Genomic DNA, 24,677 nt, shown 5'->3' on the forward strand with positions numbered 1-24,677 from the left:
TAAGTCTTATACGAAGGTCGTTCAGATATTTAAATGATCCGTCCCTCGTAACGATCTTCAAGAGTGAGGTGCTTCCTCATTTGAAGTACTGTCACCCTGCCTGGTCTCCGAGGAATGCTAGAGACTGTCAATTGATTGTAAACGTCCATAGGAGGGCCACCAGACTTATGCCTGCTCTACGGAACCTCAGTTACCCAGAGAGATTAGAACACCTGCAACTGCCTAGCTTACACAACAGATGGGCAAGGGGCGACCTAATCGAAGTGTATAAACATCTCAGGGGCCTCTGCTCAGTCAAATGTACACACCTGGAGCTGGTGGACATCTGCCCCACAAGGGTTCACAGCTCAAGGTTGAAGAAGACACAAGTCCAGAAAACTGTGAGGGCAAACTTTTTTGGAGTGAGAGTTGTGAACTCTTGGAACAATCTGCTGGGGAGTGTTGTGACAGCACTGAGTGTGAGCTGTTTCAAGACAAGACTTGACCAACACTGGAGCAGGTTCAGATACATTCAGGAGCCATTTCATGCCCAGTACTTGCCAACAGTGCATAACAGAGACTTGACCGACCGCCCAAGTGGGTAACGAGCCGATCAGTGGTAAAGACGATGAAAGTAAAAGTGTGCGTGAGTGTGGTGTGTTGGGAACAATGAAGTCTTTTGAATTATCATGCTTACACACACACACACACACACACACACACACACACACACACATGTAGATGATAAGAAAGGTTTAATCATGAAATTAAATTGATTATTTAATTCTGTTTTTAATATATAACTGCTCCTCTAGGTTCATCAGGTGAACCTTGGGCTCATCGAGGAGAGTTTGGTTCAGTACGAAATCGTTTTTATTGGAATTTTCCCTCTACCACCAACCACGTCGATGCTATGAAGATGTTTGATGTAAGTGTCTTATGTTCTATACAGTTCTTAAAGTTAGTTCTTTAATCGTGATGCTGAGTCAAACATTTTTATTGATTAATTTAACTAACTGTACTACAAATAAAGACCATGATAAATGTATGTTTTTTAGATACTGTACTGTGAATGTTAATGTAGTTTTTAGCTGTACACATTGAAGTAAAAGAATGTTTACTGCTAAATGTTGGTAGAAGGTGTGAAAGCCTTGAGAGGGCTGGGGAGAAAGGCCTCTCATTGTTTACTTGTAACGTAAGTGATACAAATTAAAGTTTTTTTTTTTACAAATATCCTGTACAGGTTCTTAAATGTACTTTGTAAACACTTGATATCAAGTGATGAATGCAGTGGTCTTGTTACTGTACGTAGTTTAGTTTTTCTGGGGTGTTGGTGGACAGCATAAATCTCGCCAATATGTCAAGGGTTCGATCCTCGGCCCGGACACACGTGAGAAGGATGTTATACAGTGTGACCCTCACTACCAAACACCACAGGTTTCCTCCTGTACTAACACTTGATAGACCGCCCAAACGTCTAGTAAGCTGATAAGTGGCCAATATGATATAAAATATAAAAATAAATAAAAGGAAGCACACAACAACAACAACAAAGTTTGTTGCAAAATAATAAACAATTTGAGAAATTTAGGACACCTTGAAATACCATAAGTGATGTATCAAATTGTGGTACTTGTATTTTGTAGGTCTACTGTAATGAAAATAATAGTACAGTATATATACCTACTGGAGACCTCCCTCCAGCCTGTCTCAGGTTCCTCACTGTTCACAGCCTGCCTAGGGGTGAGGACGTACCGTACTATACATTTCCCTAGACTGTCTTAACAGGAGTGCAGGAGTGTGCTGGTGCTGAAGACTTATGTCGTGCCAGGAAGCTGAAGCAACGTGGAGGTTGTGTAGATCAACAGCTGGTACTGGGCAGCTGCAGGATTGTTGTGTGAACAGTTTAGAGAGCAGTGCATCACCTGCCCCATCTCATCATGTGAGTGGGTGGACTTTTAAAAAGACAGGAAGTGGTCCCTGGTCCATGATTGGTTGTTGGACATGGAAAGAGAGCACCTGAGTAGCTAACATGCCCATTTGTGTGTGTGTGTGCGAGAGATGCATACATTTGTGCACACCTAGGCGTGAATTTGTTTGAGGTGTAGAAGCTGTCGCTAACACAGCAACGACACCCTAAGTTAATGAGCTGCATCACCCAGTGTCAAGGAATAGTCCGAGAAGACCGGAAAATTCGCCAACTGCACTGGCTAACCATTACCCCGGAACACGATCCGCAAATCGATTAACATCCAGGTCCCCAATTACTGCTGGGTAGACAGAGGCAAATGGTGTAAAGAAACTTGCTCATAGTTTCACCCTGCCAGGGGATCAAACTTGGATCCACTCGCTTGTTAGGCAAGCATGCTGACCATTACACCACAGGTTGCTGTAGTCACTCACACATTCAGTGGTATACTCTATGACTGTACAGTATATTAACTTCATTATTATGCTCGATTATTTGCTCACATCAACACAACACAAAGTCACAGTGTAAAGACTATGTTTAGATGGTAATAAAGTTCTGGTCACTACATGTAAGGAGGATAATACGATCAGTGCAGATAAATCAAAGAAAGTTGTAAGCGTGTGACACCTTGAAGTACAACCAAAGAGCAGTACAAGCACATGTACAGCGCCTGAATATTATGGAGAAACGATTATTGAATATTTGGAGTGACCACCAATATGGACAGAATGTGCCCCTTAGCTTGTGTCTCATTCAGCAGAATGTCAGAAACCTACAAGAACATCTGAAGGACAATGTGTGTGAGAAGTTTATCCATTTACCACAAGTCAGGGATAGTTTATGCATTTATAAGTGTAGGTACAGACATAATTTACATAACATCCCAGTGATAGGTGAGGCTGCTCAAGCTGTGGTAATGGTGAAGCAGTTGAAAGTGTTCCTGCATTCCTGGCCAGAAGAAGGAAGATATGGCTCTAAGCAGGTATTTAACATAGATGATAGTGGGCTGTGTATTAATGGAGCAAAAGACACACCAGGTTATGAAAGACTGATCCACACTAGTACACAACCAGATAGCTGTGTAAGGTAATAAAACTCTTATTCCATTAACCTGTTATCTTATTTCAAAGTTTACTGAATTCTTGTTTTAAAATTATAGAATATTTTCTCCCCTTTCATTTCAGAAATCAGGATTGTATTTCTTCAGTGACTTAACTACTGAGACGAGACCTTGTACATCAAGAAGTAAGCTTATGACTTTGTTTCTCAGTTTGTATAATGGAAATTTAGCAAGTAAGCTACTTAATATATTCTACAGGTAGGTTTTTTCTTGTGCACACATAGTGAGTGACACCTAACAATCAAGGTTCCATCTTGAGGCAGGTTGGTATTTGAAGATTTTAAAAATTTCTATGCCATCAAAATGTTCATTAGAATTTGATTATAACTAAAAGTTGATTCTATTAATACAAACAAAATAACCATAAACTGAGAGAAATAAAAACATAGACACACACACTACATCCATGAGTGCGTGTGCATTACCTCGGGATAACTGAGAAGTGTTACTGTGAGAAGTATGAAGCAGATACTACAGGTAAACCTTGATAAATGACGTCTGGTTCAGAGATATTCCACTTTAACGATGGTCATTAATTAAGACTATCTCGCTGTATATAAAAAATCACTTTAATGACATCCATTTAAATATCCATCAATATCCATCATTATCCATTGGTTGGAATTTTTTTTTATCTTTAGTGCCAACTATGGGTTGCATATACTCAAATTAATCACTGTCTTACAAAGATTCCAGCAATGAAAAGCATATTTTTCTACATCAAGTCAGTGACTTGAACAAATTCTTTTCCTCGGTGTTCACAAGAAAAGATGCGAACAATCTTCCTGTGTTTGAGGAAAGAAGGTCTGACACAGTGCTGACTCACATTGTGTGCTCAAAAGAGGGTATAAGAACTGTGTTATGAGCTTGTGGAGCCCTTAGGATCCTGTTCTGCAAATGCTTGGATGAGCAAAAGGTCCCTGATGACTGGAAGATGGTTGTGTGAGTCTTATATTCGTGAAGGACAGTCGTCACTCTAGGAATGATTACAGATCAGTGAGTCTGACCAGCATAGTGTGCAAAATACTAGAGAGCATCTAAGAGATGCCATGATGGAACATCTGCTACGAAAGAACTTTGTAAAGGAATGCTAACACAGTTTTATGTTAGGAAGACCTTGCTTAACACAATTACTCAAGGTACTAAATGCTTGGACTCAAATTCTAGAAAAAGACAGAAATATTGACAATATATACCTAGATTTTGCCGAGGCTTTTGACAGCGTACCCCATGAAAGGCTGAGAATAAACTGAAGGGTACGGGATTTGGGAAAATGTCCTAGCATAGATCAGATAGATCTGTATTTCTTCTTATATTGAGAGGACAGCACTAACATTTAGATTGATCTGTTATGGTGAATGGAGTGATATTTTCTCTTGTTTTGTGACTGTAAAGTGCTTCGCCTCTGTTGTGAAAATGATGTGAGCAGTGTCAGCCGCTACCTTTGTTTTTTCCATTATTGTCGTTCGCTCTGTTTTTGTGACAAGTGCTTTTGCTCTATTTTTCTGACTGTAAAGTGAGCACTTTTGTTTAATTGTTTTATATTGATTTGATAAGTGTAGGATTTTTTTTGTCAGTGATACATGTGTGTTTGGGGACTGGCTGGGAATGTATCCCATTGACCCCCTTGTTATAATGCTTCCTATCTACAATATTTCACCTAGCGATGGGTTTTCAGGAACCTAGTACCATAGTTTATCGAGGTTTACCTTTACAGCATAGACCTACTCTGATAGGCCAAGGTCCTGCATGTATCCCAGCTGCTTTTAGTGGTATGATTTCATGTAAAAAAGAAAAATTATATATATTTTCGTAAATTTAATGTTCATACACATGTTTGCAAACAAAAACCTTGTTGGGTGTATAAACTTCATACACATATTTGGGTTGCTAGGGTAAGTGGAAATGCTAGGGAGTGTGAGAAACTATATGATGCTTGTTGAAAATACTTAGTTGATGTCAAAGATGATAAATTAAGGACATACATTTTAAGATAAGCCTTAGGATGATGTATCGTTGCCTCCACATGAATATACTGCGGCCTGAGAGTATTTGAGGGCTCGGGTGTGAGACGGGGCAAAGCAGCGTGGTAGATGTGGGCGTAAAACCGTGAATTACCCTGTTCCTGGTGTTGCAGCTACACAACAATGCTGCATGACATGTATTACAGGGTTCATTTATCCTATTACCTCTTTTATTGTTTATATCTTATCACAAACCGGGTAATTTCACTGTTTCACTCCCATGGATTCAACCCTGACTAAGACGCTGCACTGCCACATCTCTTACCCTGAGGTGTCGCACATTCATCTGGTGGCAACTATACATGTTATATTGCTATTATTTTATTTGACTATATCCTCCCAATACCAATAATATCTCTGTTAGCTGGAATCCCTCTTAACCGGAACTCTCCAATAGCCGGAAGTGAAATTTGCTTTGAATTTTCCGGAAAATTCTAGATTTGGGAAAGATTTTCAGAGGGGCACATTTTCTGGAAAAACTTTAGAAAATTTTCCCAGTATCCAGAAAATGCCTGGGATGGAGGATTTTATTTCTGCAAGTGAGAGATGAAATAATGTGTGATTCTGGAATAGGGTTTTGGTCAAATATATGTCAAGTTTGTGGTTCTTTTTCTTCACATTAGAACAAAATTATACTAATAGGTTTTAGTTTATGGTTTAATGAGTTCTGTGAAGAATATTGTGAAGTGCTGGAACATAAAGAGTACAGTACGGTCATCTATGCTGGTTTACCAAAGAATAAAAACTGTAGGGAAAGAAAGGAGAATTTCTGTTAGAGGTTGAAGTTTTTTGGGGGAAGAATATTGAATACAGTAAATGGTGCGAATTGGCAAAACGGTGAATAGTAACTTATACTACCTTAGTGCACTACTGTATACCTATACCAAACAACTGACCAGCCGCGGCAGCACTCATCCCCGCCTTTAACTTATCTATCAGTAAAACTTTTTTTGTCAGGGTCATCACTGACTTCTGCCTTTTGCACTTCACTCCACTAGCACTGACACTAGGCAGTCATTTAGGGGCCATTTTACACAGAAACACTAAAGTTTTGAGAGTACAACGCGAGATGCTGCGTGGGTGACTCGTTGTGCTGTGGGAAAAGGATTGCAAGCTAGCCACCATCTGCTGACCATGAATCGTCAAACTCGCGAATGGCAAGGGTCTACTGTACTGTACTTCTTACTCTTGAATTTGTTTTATTCTGACAGATAATCCTAATTTATATGCTATATGAGGCTCTATAACTTAGGATTTATGTTATATGATGCCTTATAGCTAAGGAATTGTGTTTTATGATGCTATATAACTAGTGGTGTTCCACAGGGTTTTGTTCTTTCACCTACTCTCTTTCTTCTTTTTTTCAACGATTTACTTCACACTTCTATTACAGTGGTATCATGTCATTAACAGTGTCTTTTTCAAGAGACATCACAGGCCAGGCTGACCTTTTATTCAGTGAGGAGATGCCTGAAAGATTTGAGATACTTCAGTCAGTTGATCAAGATAAATTCCAGACTGCACGAAAATACTTTCCAGAAACATGGCTTTGGAAATTATCACTAATTGGGTATGGAGAAATTTAGTCTTATTAAGCATGAAGAATTTGATTGAATATGAATGAGTTGCATGCCCTTGCATCCAGCATTTTATATTTCCTCATTGCAGATTGATGTGTAGAAAGTGTTGCAACAAAAGTGACCCATTTGTGTGTGTGAAGCAGGACAACCACGATACAGTCAAACTGAATAACAAAACAAATCAGTAAATTATGTACTGTATATCTACCCGAAATAACCATAACATTGAGCTCACAGGTGGGAAACAATTCAAAATTTCTCCCATCGGCTTGGTAGAGAGATCTAGGGGTACACTAGGCAAACCCAGGATAAAGGGGCTGTAACAAATGTGGTGATGCATAATGTAGGATAAGGGCTGTTTATTGCTCAAGTATTTCATTATTTTTCACCTTATCTGTTATGCAAAGAGATTTATATTTTTCTCTGATTTTCCTTTCCGTGATTTAAACTCATCATTATTAGCAAAGATAATTAAGGGGACTATCCTGGAAATGTCAGACAACTGACGTTTGCATCAGATCATTTCAATGTCAACGGACTTCCCATGAGTGGTGGCTCTGCGGCTGGAATTTTGGAGAAAAGTCAGTAAAGTTCGAATGAGGATGATATAATTTGAATTTAGATGAGTGATTCAAAGAAGAGATAACCTGTTCATTCAGACTTGAAGTTTGTTTGAATTAGGTGAAGCTCATAATAGCCAAGTTCAGAATAATGAGGTTCTGCTGTATGGTGGGGTTTCATTTTGCGCAGGTGTATGGTACTGGTACATGACCGCACATTAGAAATCTGTGCAAGCGATGCCCTTAACCTGTGTTAAAAATACCACATTGTACAGGACTCGCCAGTCCTTTACTCTACGATGATTTTGGGTAACCTACTTAACCTTCCAAAAATGACACATGATGTCACATAAACTACATCTACATTATTAAATAAATATTAAAAAAAAAAGCCCAGGAAGCTTATTATGCAATACTCTGTAGCGTACTGTTGTGGCCTCACAACGTACGCACCACAACTTGATGTTCGTGCTCGGCACAGGGAGTTCTTGGAGTGTGAGGCATGAGGGAGATGTCTTGTATGTTGCCAGGTCTTCGTCATTCTCTTGAGCCGCGGCGAGCTGCCCGTAATCAATGGGAGGAGATGAGGGAAGAATGTTGGATATACAACGAGAGAGGGCGTCGGCGATCTCGTTGTGGCTGCCTTTAATGTGTTGGACGTCGCTGGAGAACTCCGAGATGTAAGCCAAGTGGCGCAGGACACGAGGTGTATGTGACTAGGAGGCTGAAGCAAAGGCGTGGATGAGGGGCTTGTGATCAGTGAAGATGGTGAACTGACGGGCCTCGAGGAAGTGCTAGAAATGCTTGACAGCCAGGTATACGGCCAGGGGTTCTCGATCGAAGGCGCTGTACTTGAGGTATGGTGGTTGAAGCCGTTGTGAGAAGAATGCAATGGGCATGAGAATTCTGTTGATCTCCTGCTGTAAGACGGTGCCCACTGCAGTAGAAGAAGCGTCTGTTGTGAGAGTGGTCCGGGCGTTAGGTGCGGGGTGGGCCAGGAGGGTAAGGCGTGTGATGTGCTGTTTGATAGTGGTGAATGCCGTAACAGCCTCTTGAGTCCACACGAGAGGCTTGTGAGACGTCTTTGGGAGTCCCTTGAGAAGGTCGTAGAGGGGGACTTGGACGGTGGCAGCGTTGGCAATGAAGCGGTGGTAGTAGTTGACTAAATCCAGGAATTCTCGGAGTTTCTTCGCCGTTTCAGGTTTGGGGAACTCCCTGATGGCGGTTATCTTCTGTGGTAGGGGTTGGATGCCACTAGGCGAGACTCTGTGACCGAGGAAATCGATGGAGGGGGCTTCGAAGACGCACTCAGCAGGGTGAACTTTCGTGTTGTTGTTCTGCAGGCGTTGGAGAAGGAGTTGTAGGTAGTGATGATGCTCGGCAGGCGTCGAAGATGCGACGAGGATGTCGTCTATGTAGACGGTGACAAAATCGAGGTCGCGAAGCATATGGTCCATGTACCTCTGGAAAGTCTGTGCTGCATTGCGTAGGCCAAAACTCATGAAAGTGTACTCGAAGAGTCCAAACGGAGTGGTGATGGCTGTCTTCTGGGTATCTCCAGGTACTACAGGGATATGGTGGAAGGCATGCTCCACGTCGATCTTCGAGAAGATGGTCTTGCCATGAAGTTTGTGGTGGAAGTCCTGGACATGCGGAATAGAGTACCTGTCAGGTTTGGTGACGAGGTTCAGGGTTCTGTCGTCGCCACACACCCTCCAGTCGCCGGATGATGGCTTAAGAACCATGTGAAGAGGCGATGCCCAGGGACTCTTTGAAGGACGAATGATGCCGTCTTGCAGTAGTCTGTTGAATTCCGCCTTGGTTGTGTTCAGGAGCTCAGGGCGTAGGCGGCGAGGGCGTGAGAAGACTGGAGGTCCTTTGGTCTCGATGTGGTGGAAAATTCCCGACCTTAGGTGGTGGGGGTGAAGAGACTCGGGGTGAGAAAAGTTCCTTGAACTCTTCGAGCAGGGGGGAGAACTCGTTGGGCGGCGAGAGACAGGTGATAGTGTCGGTGTCTTTGGCACGTGAACCCTGGATCTTGCGTGCTGTAGGCTCATGGATGAGGCAAAGATGGCTTGGGTCGACGCCGTGCTTGTGGAAGGTGAAGAAGTCGAAGCCAAGGATGGGTTGAGACACGTCTGCGACCACGAATGACCAGCGCAGAGTCTTGGGAAGACTGAGGTCTGATTACCTATTGTGAACACATTTAGTTTGAACCAATCAGGTATTAGTATAGAAGAGGGGCGTGGCTTATGGGGCAAGTTAGCATGGAAATACTATAGTGGTGGTGGTGGAGAGGTGGGAGGTTACTGGGGGAAGGAGTCACCTGAATCAGATGACAAAGCAGGTGATGGGGGAGGAGAAGTGGGAACTTTCAAGATGCCAGATGTTGATGGCTGGGGGTTCAGGTGATGTTACTTTTCCTTTTTTACAAAGTAGGAAAACAATGAGGTACTGAACTAAGCTGCCTGGTGTATTGGCGCTCTTTTTAAAACTGCGCTATTCAAAAAAAACTTTGTGTTATTTCAACAATACTGTAGGCATTAATTATCTTAAAAATGTGCAAATTAAACCCAAGTAAATTGAGATGTGACTGTATTGTGATTGAACTGTTTCATGTAGTCTAAGATTTTAATGCAATATTTCATACCAAAGTTTTGCTTGTTTATGGATTGATATTATAAAAGAACAAAAGAAAACAAATATTTAGAGAGAATTAATGAAGCGTCACTAATTGTGTTGTGACTTTACACAGCTCGTCTGGTGTGAGTAGTGAACCAGTGACAGTACCAGACACTATAACTGAGTGGGTGGGGAAGGCTGTGTGCATACATCCAGAGAAGGGTCTTGGCATCTCAGAAGAAGCCTCTATCACTGTTTTTACGCCCTTTTTCATCGACCTTACTCTCCCACCTTCTGTGAAGCGTGGCGAGCTTCTCCCCGTCAAGGTTTCCATATTTAACTTCTTGCAGGAAGACTTACCGGTAAAGTGTCTACTGTGGTTCTGTTTTGTTTACATATTAGTTATTATAGTCACTTTTTTCATGACAAATTATTTTTTATGTAAATTAAAAGTACAGTACTGAATATGAAATATAATTGTTGATGAACTTAACCATTTAGTTTGTTCTGGGGAATTTATAATAGTTTTCCATATTTTAAAATAAAACAAAAGAAAATCAAATTATGTTCGTATATAAACCTTGTTGGTGTACAGAGATACTTGTAGTGAGAATTGACGAGTTGACGGTTCTGGGTAGACACAAGAAATGCACTCTGCCACGTTCGTAGAGCGATACGGTATATATAATTTGTAATAAAAATTTCTGTAAAAACAGAGATGTAAATAAACTTATTCATAGAAAAATGCACAATTTGTACCTTGAAAAATATTGTTTTCCTAATTTTTTCCATTATTGTGTGTTGCAGGTAAAGGTTGTGCTTGAAGACAGTAGTGAATATGTGATAGAGTCTCATGGTGTGCACAGTGACTGTATTCCTTCAGAAGATAAGAAGGTGCACACAGTCAAGATCCGATCATTGGTTCATGGAGATGTTAACATTACAGTTAGAGCTTTTGTTGATGAGTTATACCCAGAGGTGTGTGGCTCTGAGTATGTCATTAGCAAGAGGTGAGTGTAATGACTCAGTACTGCATGTCATTGTTTGAATCACCTGAAACCTTTTATATAAGTACTCAAGGTAAAAGGTTAAAGATTAGGCAACAATAGAGATTAAACTAATGATTGAATGTTTCTCGGAGTAATAGATTAAAGATAATACAATACTGTAGATACTAACCCCTTCACTAAAGAGATACCGCTTTTAGTATCTTATTATTAATGCCAGATGATTTTATTCAGCTCAGAGGGGATCCCATACAAAACACAAAGGGTAATGTTGTCATCTTAAGTTTATTTTGTCATTAGATTAATTAGATAAGCTGTGGATAAAGACAACCCTTCTTATGTATCCATCCTCATGGGTCCATTGCTAGTACAGAGAAAGGCCAAGTTATTCGGTAGGAAATACTCTGGATTACACCCTTTTTACCTCTGACACAGGAGGGCACTGAACCCAGGTGGCAGTAGTGTGTATAATTGTATCTTAGTTAGTTAATATCTAGTTACTGATAACCCTAAATCAAGTAGTGTTCTTAGCAACATTATAATTTGCTTGGTGCTGATAAGGGAAAAGTACTGTTGTTGTTTTACCCTTGGTAGGTGTCCCTCATGATTCATAGAGGCAAGAGTCTCTATTATTTCGAATTATGTGGGTTTTACTAGATAAGACTTAGTGAGGCTAACCTCCTTGGACTGTTAGTTCTTGAGTTTCATAGTGCCAAGCTGAGGCAGGTAATGAGTTGTAGGACCAATTCTTTATGCTGGAGGTGCAACATTAATGTATGTAGCTCTCACTGCTATGTTAGGTGTTAGAGTCCTACCTGTCCCGGACACACGTGAGAAGGGTGTTAGCCAGTGTGACCCGACTAAGCATGGCAGATTTCCTCTGGGTATGCCAGTTTCCTCTTGTACTAACACTGGGCAATATTGGTCATAAACAAAGAATGGACCAACTGTCTGAATGTCAAGAAAACTGATCAGTGATGAAATTAAAAAAAAACAACTTCATTATTCACCTATGAAATAATATAGAGAAATAATATTTACAGAGATGTTGTGATTAAGCCCATCAAAGTGGAGGTTGAGGGCTTCCCTGTGGAGAACACATGGACCAAATATATCTGTTCAACTGGTGAGTTAACCTTGACTGCTGTTTTATTTCACCACTTGTCTACTTATCATTTTATTTTTTCTATTAAATTACTGTCCAGTACCAACACTTCTCTAAGTGTCTTCATTGCATATATAGTACAGTAACTAATAACAAAGTATACACACATAACAAAATATTCCTTTCCACGGTATTTTGTCATGAACGTTGTCAACCGTGCAAATTTATGCAGCCATGAATGATATGCGTAAAGTGTTTTTGTTTTCCTGGGCATATGAACACAACAGCTGTACAATAATTCATGTTGTTGGCACATTAGAAGAAGCTCCTTAATCCTCACCAGTGGTAATATTGTCATACCTCAGATAGACCAAACCTGTGCGCACTCACTCCAGACAACGTGACACAACAGACAAAGGACTTTAATAACCCTACCAAGACAACAGGAGTCGCTGTGTTCATTTTGACATTCATTGGTCGTGTCCGTAAAGATACTTTTTGAAGCTTCTCTTCCTGTACCAACACAAAAATTTCCCAAGAAAATATTAAAGTTTGTATATATAACCTGTTTACTCGTATACATTTATCAGCCATTATTGCTTAAATTTTCAGATATCGAGGAAAATTTGGACTATTTAGAAATATGGAAGATTGAGCTGCCACCAGGGATAGTGAGTGACTCTACACGTGGTTGGGTGACTGCTGTTGGTGACCTTCTGGGCCCTACACTTGAGGTTCATTCATTTTGTTTCATTCCTAGAAGTCTTATTACTGTGTGTGTGTGTGTGTGTGTGTGTCCTCACTAAACTCCTTCTGCCACCATTTGTTCCCTCCCAGCATAACTCTCCCTCCCTTTTATTGTAACCTAACCTGATCTAACCTAACGTAACCTAACCTGATCTAACCTAACCTAACGTAACCTAACCTGATCTAACCTCACCTAACGTAACCTAACCTGATCTAACCTAACCTAACGTAACCTAACCTGATCTAACCTAACCTAACGTAACCTAACCTGATCTAACCTAAAATGCTGCAGTGTACTTATATTGATCTACATACAGTACTTTCATAAATCTGAGTCCTTACTAAACTCTTTATTTCAGAACCTCGGCTCTCTGGTGAAGATGCCTTTTGGATGTGGAGAACAAAACATGATCAACTTTGTCCCAAATATATTTATTCTACAATATCTCGAGGCCACAAACCTTACCACCCCAGAACTTAGTGAGAAAGCCATTGAGTATATGAAACAAGGTAAATAATTAAGATAGTTTAAGAAGTTACTGAGTGCAAGTGTAAATAAACCCTCAATTCCGGGACCCTTGTGATCAAGACCGAACTGGTTTTGAGGATTTCCCGGTTACCTGTTTAGTGTGTGATGCAAGTTACCCTTTCACCTACCAGAAAATTGTGTTGAGTTTTACTTACACAGATGCACTTAGTTGAATGTTTAACTTCCAAAATAACAAAATAAAGAAAATATCATTGTATACTTTAGATAAAAAAACACATTAATAACAATCTACTTAGAATTTGAGAGTCGTCAATATGTGAGTTGAATGGGTTATGTTAACACCCCAGTGGCTTCTAGCGAGTCCTCACATCTGCCTGGAGTAGAGAGTTAAAAAATATTTCTACTCATTTTATGGGATACTTTTTCAGGTTACTGTATTTTAAGTTTTTGTTCAGGATTAACTTATAGTATAAATAAAAAGAAATTAGTACACACACACACACACACACACACACACACACACACACACACAATGTACTTATCACTAAAGAGCACGCTGATTTACTGTGTTTTGACTATATTTATGTGATATTTCAGGTTACCAACAAGAGCTCAATTACCGTCACAGTGATGGATCGTTTAGTGCATTTGGGAGTAAGGATTCATCTGGTTCTACCTGGCTCACAGCTTTTGTACTCAAGTCCTTTGCTTTGGCCCGTCAGTTTATCCAGGTGAGTAGGGCTGTAGTCAGTCCTCATGTATCATGTATTATGTATCATGTATCAGTCGTAATGCATCAACCCTCATAATTATGTATCATGTATCAGTCCTCGTGTATCAGTCATAATGTATCATCCCTCATGTATTATGTATCAGTCCTCGTGTATCAGTCATAATGTATCATCCCTCATGTATTATGTATCATGTATCAGTCCTCGTGTATCAGTCATAATGTATCATCCCTCATGTATTATGTATCATGTATCAGTCATAATGTATCATCCCTCATGTATTATGTATCATGTATCAGTCATAATGTATCATCCCTCATGTATTATGTATCATGTATCAGTCATAATGTATCATCCCTCATGTATTATGTATCATGTATCAGTCATAATGTATCATCCCTCATGTATTATGTATCATGTATCAGTCATAATGTATCATCCCTCATGTATTATGTATCATGTATCAGTCATAATGTATCATCCCTCATGTATTATGTATCATGTATCACTTATTACGGCATTTATTTTCTTGCCTTTGTTATGAGTGAAAAAAGAAACATTAAAATTAAACTGATATAAAATTATTGTGATCCACAGATTGACAGCGATGACCTGAGGATGAGTGTGGACTGGGTACGGAGGAAGCAGATGGAGAATGGGTGTTTTGAGTCAGTGGGTACAGTGTTCCACAAAGACATGAAGGTATACTGTATGTTTTAAGTTGTAAAGTAATGTTATGGGAGTTTTAATTTACTTACACACACACACACACACATGCATACATACACCAGCCCAACCGCATCCAACCCATACGAGCACGAACTGATTGCTACAAGAACAGCCCAGTCCCAACCATTGTAAAAATTATCAACACCTAATTATTATATATCTTATTTGTATCACTTATATTACGTGTACATCAATTGTAAATCAAGAGAACCATTCCCCAATTATGTAATTGTATATTTTCAGCCTTTCGGCTGCCATGCTCTTTCAATAAACCGTTAATTATTATTATTATTATTATTACATAAAGTACAGACAAATATACACACACACACACACACACACACACACACACCCACACATACACACCCACACATATACACATACATGCATATACAGTACACACACACACACACACACACACACTTGTATAAATTAATTGATTGACAGTACAAGGGAAACACACTCGTACCAAAGGAACTTTAACTACTTTTCTTGAGTAAATCTGTTGTTTCAGAAACAAGATCGTAAACTAATTTTATTAATTTTTCCAGGGTGGTATTCAGGGTAATGATTCCCCTGTGCCTTTGACTTCCTATGCACTTATTTCCTTGCTGGAGGCTGGTGAGTCAAGTGGTCGACATATTAGTGAGGCAGCCTTCTGCTTGCTTGCCGTTGATACCCAGGATCCCTACACACTAGCGCTCAAGGCATATGCTCTGGCTTTAGCAAGGCTACCTGATGCAGAAACAGTGATGCAGCAACTCATCAGTCAGGCTGTGGAAACCAATGCTGCCATGTACTGGGAACTTCCTGCTGGAGCCAGTATGTATGGACACATTTGCACTAATTGGATTTAAACTGATAAACACTTACTTCACTTAATTTCCTGGATGGGCAATACTTTTGTAAGTTAGTGAAAAAGAATACCCTATGAAATTTAAGTTTATTTTAATAAACTGAGGCAGAAATGACTTTTATCACCATTATTTGGTACATCTGATCTCGCTCCCACATAAGCTGTATGTGTAATACTTCATGTGAGTTAAATAAGATGATTGTTTTAGAATAACTTTTGTACAAAGAGCAACTCTTGTACAGCTTGTAAGTTCTGTTTTATTTGACTTGAAGATTTACCACACTGACGTAAGGTTGGGATGTGTTTCAGGTAAGAGTGAAGGTGTGGCAGTGGAGACAGCAGGTTATGCTGTGTTAGCCATGCTGACCTTGAATGCTTCACGCTTTGATTATCAGGCCAAGAAGATAGTCAAGTGGATCTCCTCAAAGAGAAATGGTCAAGGAGGTTTTGTCTCCACACAGGTACAGTTACTCATCTATAGTCTTAAGGAAGGTTATATCAGTGCAGGAAACAAGTCTTCAAAACAGTTAATTTATTGCATGAACAATAGGCCTCTGTCACCTGATCATTAAACACACTATTGGTAACTGGGGTTAGGTTGGTTTGTATTAGGTTAGGTTAGGTTAGGTTAGGTTAGGTTAGGTTGGTTTGGTTTGTATTAGGTTAGGTTAGGTTAGGTTAGCATAGGGGTGTTTAGGTTAGGTGATATGAGTGGAGATACATAATCGTCATGCTCTCGCAATTACCAGTAAAGACTTTATCACCAAATTTCTGGGAATGCTTGGTTCCAGCTGACACCTCCTACTAGTTAGTGAATATTGGGTGGGAGGTGGTGGCTGGAAACTGAATGGGGACGTTGTCTGGAATTAAAAACGGTTTATTCTGACAGTTTTGAAATATGATTCTTTATTTCTTCAGTAAAATTATCAGTGGAGAGTTACAGCATTAGGTCATAAAAGAAAATATCTGATGAAGCAGAACAACAACTAACCCAGATATTTTTACCCATAGTGCTGTATGTTGTTGATGATGTTAACGTGTAGAACAGTTGAACATGTGAACTTGTTGATGATGTTAACGTGTAGAACAGTTGAACATGTGAACTTGTTGATGATGTTAACATGTAGAACAGTTGAACATGTGAACTTGTTGATGATGTTAACGTGTAGAACAGTTGAACATGTGAACTCGTTGATGATGTTAACATGTAGAACAGTTGAACATGTGAACTTGTTGATGATGTTAACGTGTAGAACAGTTGAACATGTGAACTTGCAACTGACCACAAGTTCACAGTGAAATTTGTTATAACACTGTTAGTGATAGATTAACATGTCATGAAACAATGACTTAATTGGTGTTTCTTAGGATACTGTGGTTGCCTTACAAGCTCTGGCAACTTTTGAGAGTAAACAAGATGTGGCCACTAAGGATCTGGTAGTGACAGTGGAAGCAGGAGGTCTCGAACACAACTTCCTCATTAACGAAGACAACAAACTCCTTCAACAAATGGTGAATCTTCCCACATTGCCTACTAATGTTATCCTTGACATGGCAGGAGAAGGATGTGCAATTGTTCAGGTGAGTTGGTTTTGTGTTTACTTGATGGTAAATATGTACAGTCACAGACAACAGTTGGCTCCCGTGGTGAAACCGAGTCATGAGGGTATACTCGTACAGTAACAGGTGTCATATATCACTACTGTCTGTTGTGTTATCTTCACAGGCTGTGTTGAGGTACAATATCCCTGATGCCAGCCCAAGTGAAGCATTTAATCTGAATGTCAACACAGCAGCTGAACCTGAATGTAAGAGAAAAAGGATCGAGGCTTGTGCATCTTACCAACTACCAGACAACACGACTAACATGGGAGTCATTGAGATCAACCTGGTGTCTGGCTATATTCCTGAAAAGTCAGATCTCAAGCAGATTGTGGGTTATGGCGCTGGACTCCTCAAAAGATATGAAGTAGATGGCAGTAAAGTTACCTTCTACGTCGATCAGTTCTCATCTGAAGAGATATGTGTCAACTTCCAGATGTTGAGGGAGGTTGATGTTGAAGATGTCAAGCCCGGCACAGTCAAAGTTTATGACTATTACCAACCAGAATTTTCCGTCACCGAGGTGAGCCGAGTCCCCCTTTTTGTTTTGTTTGTATAATGCTGTTGGTACAGTGGTAGAGTGTGTGTGTTGGCTAATATTGTATGTAAAACATGTAAGGAAAAATCACTGGCTTTTGCACTATTAAGTTATAAATTCACTTTCTTTTACTTTACTTTTTTGAGGGGCATCTCTTATTGTTCTCTGCTTTATGTGAGGAGTCATGAAAAGTTAGCCTAGTTGTTGTGTCTATATAGAGCACTGTATGTAAGAGGCAGACTTGTGTATTAATGATTTTATTCACTTCCATACAGAGCTATACTCTACCACTAGAGTCCGAGTGTTAATTATGACTCCACTTTTGACTTCTCTAACACCATCATCGTTCATCGCCGTCAACTTGAACCATCGCCATCACTGACCCACAAAGAAATATGGATGATCATCTTGCCCTGATGATCAGTCTACAGTGAATGCTGGAACTCTCCTTCAGAGTCGATGAAAGATAATATCTTTAAATAACTGTTTTAGTTAATTAATGTATTAAAAGCAAGAAATGTCTCTGATATAAGACTGTTCAGTAAAAGTAATAACTAAGACAAGTAATTATAAGTAATTAATTTACTGTACTGTACTGTACTGTACTGTACTGTACTGTACTTACAATATTACAAAATATTGATGTTTCCTTCCGGTAAAACTCTCTTAATTCTTCACTGTTTTTAATACACTAACTTAATAAATGCTTTATGGTGAACCCTGTGTTAATGCTTTTACATACTCAATTACAGTCAGTGTACAGTATTTCAGGTTTGTGTTTATTTTCTCCACATAATAATAAATAATAATAATAATAATTTACGGTTTATTGAAAGAGCATGGCAGCCGGAAGGCTGAAAATATACAATTACATAATTGGGGAATGGGCTCTTGATTTACAAATAACATAACATCCTACACAACATCCTACACATCCTACACATCCTACACATCCTACACATCCTACACGCCCTACAACATCCTACAACATCCTACTCACATCCTACAACATCTTACTCGCCCTACAACATCTTACTCGCCCTACAACATCCTACAACATCCTACAACATCCTACAACATCTTACTCGCCCTACAACATCCTACAACATCCTACAACATCCTACTCATCCTACAACATCCTACTCATCCTACAACATCCTACAACATCCTACAACATCCTACAACATCTTACTCGCCCTACAACATCTCATCCTACAACATCCTACAACATCCTACAACATCTTACTCGCCCTACAACATCCTACAACATCCTACAACATCCTACAACATCTTACTCGCCCTACAACATCCTACAACATCCTACAACATCCTACAACATCCTACTCATCCTACAACATCCTACAACATCCTACAACATCCTACAACATCCTACAACATCCTACAACATCTTACTCGCCCTACAACATCCTACAACATCTTACTCGCCCTACAACATCCTACAACATCCTACTCACATCCTACAACATCCTACTCATCCTACAACATCCTACTCATCCTTCTCATCCTACAACATGATTGCTAAAGACCTGGTAACCTGTTGACCTGACCTTTCATCGGGTCAGATGATAAGAGCGACTTGACAGTGTCCCCAGGTGCTGTACTGACGTCATGGCCAGACACACGGTGGATTAACTCAACCTTGACCACGGGCAGCAGATCATGTGAGTCGCTCTTATCGCGTATAGAGTGACAGTAGTGGTAATACTTGACGTTAGGTTAGGTTAGGTTAGGTTAGGCTAGGTTAGGTTAGGTTAGAATGATTAGTCGTAAGGTGAAGCAGAGGGGGGCTAATCTACAGGTGGTCTTAATCACCTGTTTCTTCTCTATCAAACTTCTTCAATAAACCACAACAGTGACCACAACCTCTCTGTACCACAACAGTGACCACAACCTCTCTGTACCACAACAGTGACCACAACCTCTCTGTACCACAACAGTGATCACAACCTCTCTGTACCACAACAGTGACCACAACCTCTCTGTACCACAACAGTGACCACAACCTCTCTGTACCACAACAGTGACCACAACCTCTCTGTACCACAACAGTGACCACAACCTCTCTTAAAACCAACATACATACATAAACACACACACACGTTCTTGCCTAACAAAAAACATTAACATTTGCCAAAGAACAAAAGAATGACGTTTGCTTTGATCTTTGCCCGAGCTAAACTGCGTCGTGTGTGTGTGTGTGTGTGTGTGTGTGTGTGTGTGTGTGTGTGTGTGTGTGTGTGTGTGTGTGTGTGTGTGTGTGTGTGGGGCTGCAAGACTACTTCAAGGAAACAATTTTTTGGTGCCAGGGGTAAGAGCCTTGGCAGTGTGGGGGGAGGAGGAGGAGGAGGAGGAGGATGGGAGGAAGAGAGGAGGGGAGGGGGAGGAAAGGAGAAGGGGAAGGAAGAGAGGAGGAGGAGGAGAATGGAGGAGATAAGTAGGAGAAGTTAAGTGTCCTTCCCTGGCTTTGTACAGGTATACTATCAGTGACGTCAGCACCCTGGCAGGCCCTCCTCCCAGACCTGCCGGGTGTTATCATGGTTGGGTCCGGGAGCCTTAACCTAACCTAAGCTAACCTAAATCCTTTCATGTGTGTGTGTGTGCGTGTGTGGTGTGTGTGTGTGTGTGTGTGTGTGTGTGTGTGTGTGTGTGTGTGTGTGTGTGTGGTCAGTCAGTCATTCTGGCACCAGAAGGAAAAAAATATTGATTTAGTGAGGAAAATGGTTGAGAAAAATGTTGTGATAAGATGGTGTGGCACGAAGGCTCTTGTAAGAGATGAAGTGCACTTACAACGCACTTTACACAACGCACTTTGCACAATACACTTTACACAACGCACTTTACACAACGCACTTTACACAATACACTTAACACAACGCACTTTACACAACGCACTTTACACAACGCACTTCATACAACACTACACTCATTATTTGTCCAGGAACATCAGATAACGGTAGGTTGTCTTAATCGCTACTGCAACATTACTAATTATACAGATGATTATAACATTACTAATTACATACGCCATTGCAACAGCACAGCTTATGCACAAAGACAATTACGATATTTCAAGTGACAAAAGATCTGATGAAATTGAATTAAAGGTCAAGCTCAAAGCCCCTCCTCAACCCGCATGACATCAATTGACCTTAATACCAGCTGAAGCTGTGTGTGTGTGTGTGTGTGTGTGTGTGTGTGTGTGTGTGTGTGTGTGTGTAACCCGGCCTTGTATCTGTGACGAAGAACCTCTTTTAAAGGGTCACTCTGCTCACCCTATATTGGGAGGGGGCCAGAGAAAGTGATGGTGTAGTAAGTGTTATGGGTGTTGTGTAGGTGATAGTGTAGTGGGTGTAGTGTTAATAACAATAATAATAATAACAGATGGTGATGCTCGCTTGTTAAAGTCTACGGTCTTCACACCCCGGGTTTCATTTATTCCTGCCAGCCATGATCTGTCGGGTGTTGGTCGAAGTGGTGTCCCCAGTCTTAATGGACCCCAGTCGATATAGGCCCCGCTGTAGCGTAACCTTAGTTTAATCTATATTGGTATTTATCATAGCACACACACACACACACACGCACACACACACACATAAACGCACACACATACAGATGTAAATTTAGTTTAAAATCACAAGATAAAAATATTTCACCTGCCTTAATTAATGAAAACCCAACACCTGTGGTCTCTTAACGCACTAACATCTTTCTGAGTTCTTCCAAAAACACCCAATGAATAGTAGTGTCTATATTAACAGCTAGTGAATAAATTTTTTAGTGTGGTTTTAATTTTAACTTGTGGTAACGATACAGGAAGCCTAATTGGTCCTGACAGTTGTAGCGCCTTGTACAAAGTCACCAACAGGACGCCATGGTAATATCTCTCAGGGCAGGTGTAGTTAAGTCACCAACAGGACGCCATGGTAATATCTCTCAGGGCAGGTGTAGTTAAGTCACCAACAGGAGCCATGGTAATATCTCTCAGGGCAGGTGTAGTTAAGTCACCAACAGGACGCCATGGTAATATCTCTCAGGGCAGGTGTAGTTAAGTCACCAACAGGACGCCATGGTAATATCTCTCAGGGCAGGTGTAGTCAAAAAGGTGTTTGTAGTGTATTTCAGCATCTCGTTTAGTCTGTGTAGATGTTATGTACTGTACACATGAAGGCTCTGTGTCGCGGCTGATGTTTACACGAGAGAGAGAAAGAGAGAGAGAGAGAGAGTATAGTTTCTGTTTCTTAATATAACAAAGAAACATTATTTCCAGGTAACAATCATTTGCTCGGTATTATACCTGCTGATAGTGTAGGGATGGATGGGGATGGATGGGGATGGATGGGGATGGATGATGAAGAAGAAATGTGACAGAACCTAACCCTAACCACCTCAAAAGTGCCATATTTTCAGGAAACAAAGGTCAAAGAAGGTCATCTCACCTAACTAGAGTTAATTTAAGTTTATATAATATAGATTCACACTGTGTAACCTGTAATTAGCGACTCACCAGCTGCCTGAGAGGACGAACGAACATTTTACCTGTGAATTGGATGTTTCAGGCGTGGGGTTAACGAGGCGCCAATCAAAGGTTTTTAAGTTTTGGTTGTCTGGGGAGGGGGGGGGGGTCATATACCATTAGGGATATAGAGTTTACATAATACTGGTGTTAGAGTTTGTATACCATTAGTGATATTGAAGTGTTAAGTCAGGAGGTGTGGGAAGATATCGGGTTAATGTAACTTAGCTTTAATAACTATGGTCTTGAATGGGTTATTATATAAACAATAACAACAATAGTATTACTACCACTACGATTATTCCTACTACTACTACTACTACTACTACTGCTACTACTACTACTACTACTACTACTACTACTACTACTACTAATAATAATAATAATAATAATAATAATAATAATACTATGCATAGAATGTTAATACAAGGTTTCCTCACCGCCATATATTTTGCCATTAAGGTTCCAAAGCTGTAATAGACGTTCATAATTATATAGAATAACATTTTGACATGTTTTTGAGAACGTAAGGAGAATAATCAGAGGGAAGACATTCTGGTGATTGTAAATTAGCATCAGAAGACAATTAATTATCTTTTGTTTTCGACAGGAGAGAGAGAGAGAGAGAGCGAGAGAGAGAGAGAGAGTTAAAGGTAGAATTCCACAACAACTATAATATTTAAGTTAACGTAGATTAAATTAGATTAGGTTAGATTAAGTTAGGATGGGTTAAGTTTGGTTAGGTGAGAATAGGTTGGTTAAGTTAGGTTATGCTAGATTAGGGTATTTTAGATTAGGTTAGATTGGCTTAGGTTAGATTAGGTTAAGTTAGAGTAGCTTAGATTAGGTTAAATTAGGTTAGGTAAGATTAGATTTCTGTAGATTATATTACGTTAGATTAGCTTAAATTAGGTTAGATTACTATCCCCTTACCTCTAGTACGATATACGTGAGAACATAACTACTGTATTGGTCGTTTATGGGCCAATTGCAAGTACAGCACTAGCCAATAATTACCCACCAGGTAACTTGTGTCGAGACTCCTCCAAAGCTTCGAAAAGTGCAGGATTCCATGTGTTAAAGGCGATATTGCTGAAAAAGACCAAGGCAAGAAGGTCATCGTAAATGGCATCGTACACCCCATAACCGTTCTTGCAATTGACCAGTTTGAACTAACATTAGAAGCTGTCGTCCATAACACACAGGTATACATGGTCGTGTGTCCGGCAGCAATGTGAAGCAGTACGAGAAGCTGAACAGGTTTGCACGGCGCGGGGAGTTGATTCAGACTCAGTAGTGTGCGGTGACTCGTTAGAGGTCAAGTGTCATCCTCTACCCACTCCGCTGTCCATAAGAGTGTCATCCTCTACCCACTCCGCTGTCCATAAGAGAAAACACCTCATGAAGATTAATAAAATAAATATCTTCGAGAATTAGAAATACTCAATTTATCTCAGATATTCCAAGACTATTAAGGACTATATTACGTGTTTATTGAGTTTGTACAGCACAAGATGCAAAGTACTTATTAATTTTGTGTTTATTGAAAGGATAATTAATTTTTCGTCCTTGGTAAAACTTTTCCTTAAAAATTTTTGTCCAATGATTCTTCTCAAGTGTTTGGTTGTATCTGCCGCGTCATCTTAACCCTCTTTGGTGAGTACTGTTATTGTTAGTGTGTGTGTGCGTGTGTGTGTGTGTGTGGACAACTTATTTACAAGAGAACGAAACACAAGTAAGAATGAACGAAAGATAAGAGAGATAAGTATTTATTTCCAAGAGTTTCGTTTATTTTTATTTAAGTAATCGAAAATTTTGTAAAGAGCTGATACAATTTACGTTACCTTTTGTTATTGTTAGTTAGCGTTACCTAGTTTAGTTGTAGTGTTAGTTATTGTTAGTGTTAGTTTAGTTAATATATTGTTAATGTTCTCGTTCTCACCTTGACCTCACACCTGCGGCTCTATATGACGTGTGGTGCCACTTTCACCATAACCTCTCCTCTCCTCTCTCATTCCTCTCCTTCTTCTCGTCTCCTCTCACACCTACCAACACCTCCCAACACCTCCCAACACCTCCCAACACCTCCCAACACCTACCAACACCTCCCAACATCTCCCAACACCTACCAACACCTCCCAACACCTACTAACCCTCCCACCTCGAACCTCCTTCCTGACCCTCCTAACCCCCTCACCTCCCTCCTCGACCCTCCCAACCTCCTCCCACCTCCTCCTCCTCTCGACCTCCTCCCAACCTCCTCCCACCTCCTCTCAACCTCCCAACCTCCTCGAACCCTCCTCGACCTCCCACCTCCCTCCCTCCTCTCAACTCTCACAAGAAACATTAAATATTTTTTCTGTAAAGTTATATAGTGAGGTTTTTTTCCTTCCTTACCCCCCTTGTAAATTCTCCTCTTCCTGCTTCCTCCTCCTTTCTCTATCCCCTTCTTCTTCTTCTTCTTCCTCCTCTCTCCTCCTT

At 40.3% G+C, this 24,677-nt stretch overlaps 2 protein-coding genes across 3 annotated transcripts in view; both read left to right on the forward strand.

Annotated features, from left to right (window-relative positions):
• Positions 1 to 794: 794 nt before the first annotated feature.
• LOC121875451 (alpha-1-macroglobulin-like) lies at positions 795 to 18,432 on the forward strand (the record flags this gene model as incomplete). Its single annotated transcript, XM_042380008.1, is given in 15 exon segments — positions 795 to 907; positions 3,136 to 3,196; positions 6,509 to 6,665; positions 9,991 to 10,219; positions 10,665 to 10,867; positions 11,908 to 11,990; positions 12,582 to 12,703; positions 13,076 to 13,226; positions 13,804 to 13,937; positions 14,535 to 14,639; positions 15,218 to 15,488; positions 15,832 to 15,983; positions 16,891 to 17,103; positions 17,249 to 17,647; positions 17,938 to 18,432. Coding segments are annotated over 15 exon segments (2,426 nt in total), but the record flags the coding sequence as incomplete, so codon positions are not given.
• Positions 18,433 to 23,557: 5,125 nt separating this feature from the next.
• The window catches only part of LOC121875452 (orexin receptor type 2-like), a 52,877-nt gene continuing 51,757 nt past the window's right edge, over positions 23,558 to 24,677 (forward strand). For both annotated transcript variants that reach the window (XM_042380009.1, XM_042380011.1), the window contains exon 1: positions 23,558 to 23,852. The gene's annotated coding sequence lies outside the window, so the exon portion shown is untranslated. The remainder of the gene's footprint in view (positions 23,853 to 24,677) is intronic.

The sequence above is a fragment of the Homarus americanus genome, unplaced genomic scaffold (assembly GCF_018991925.1).
Source record: "Homarus americanus isolate GMGI-L3 unplaced genomic scaffold, GMGI_Hamer_2.0 scaffold20322, whole genome shotgun sequence".
Taxonomy (NCBI): Eukaryota; Metazoa; Arthropoda; class Malacostraca; order Decapoda; family Nephropidae; genus Homarus; species Homarus americanus.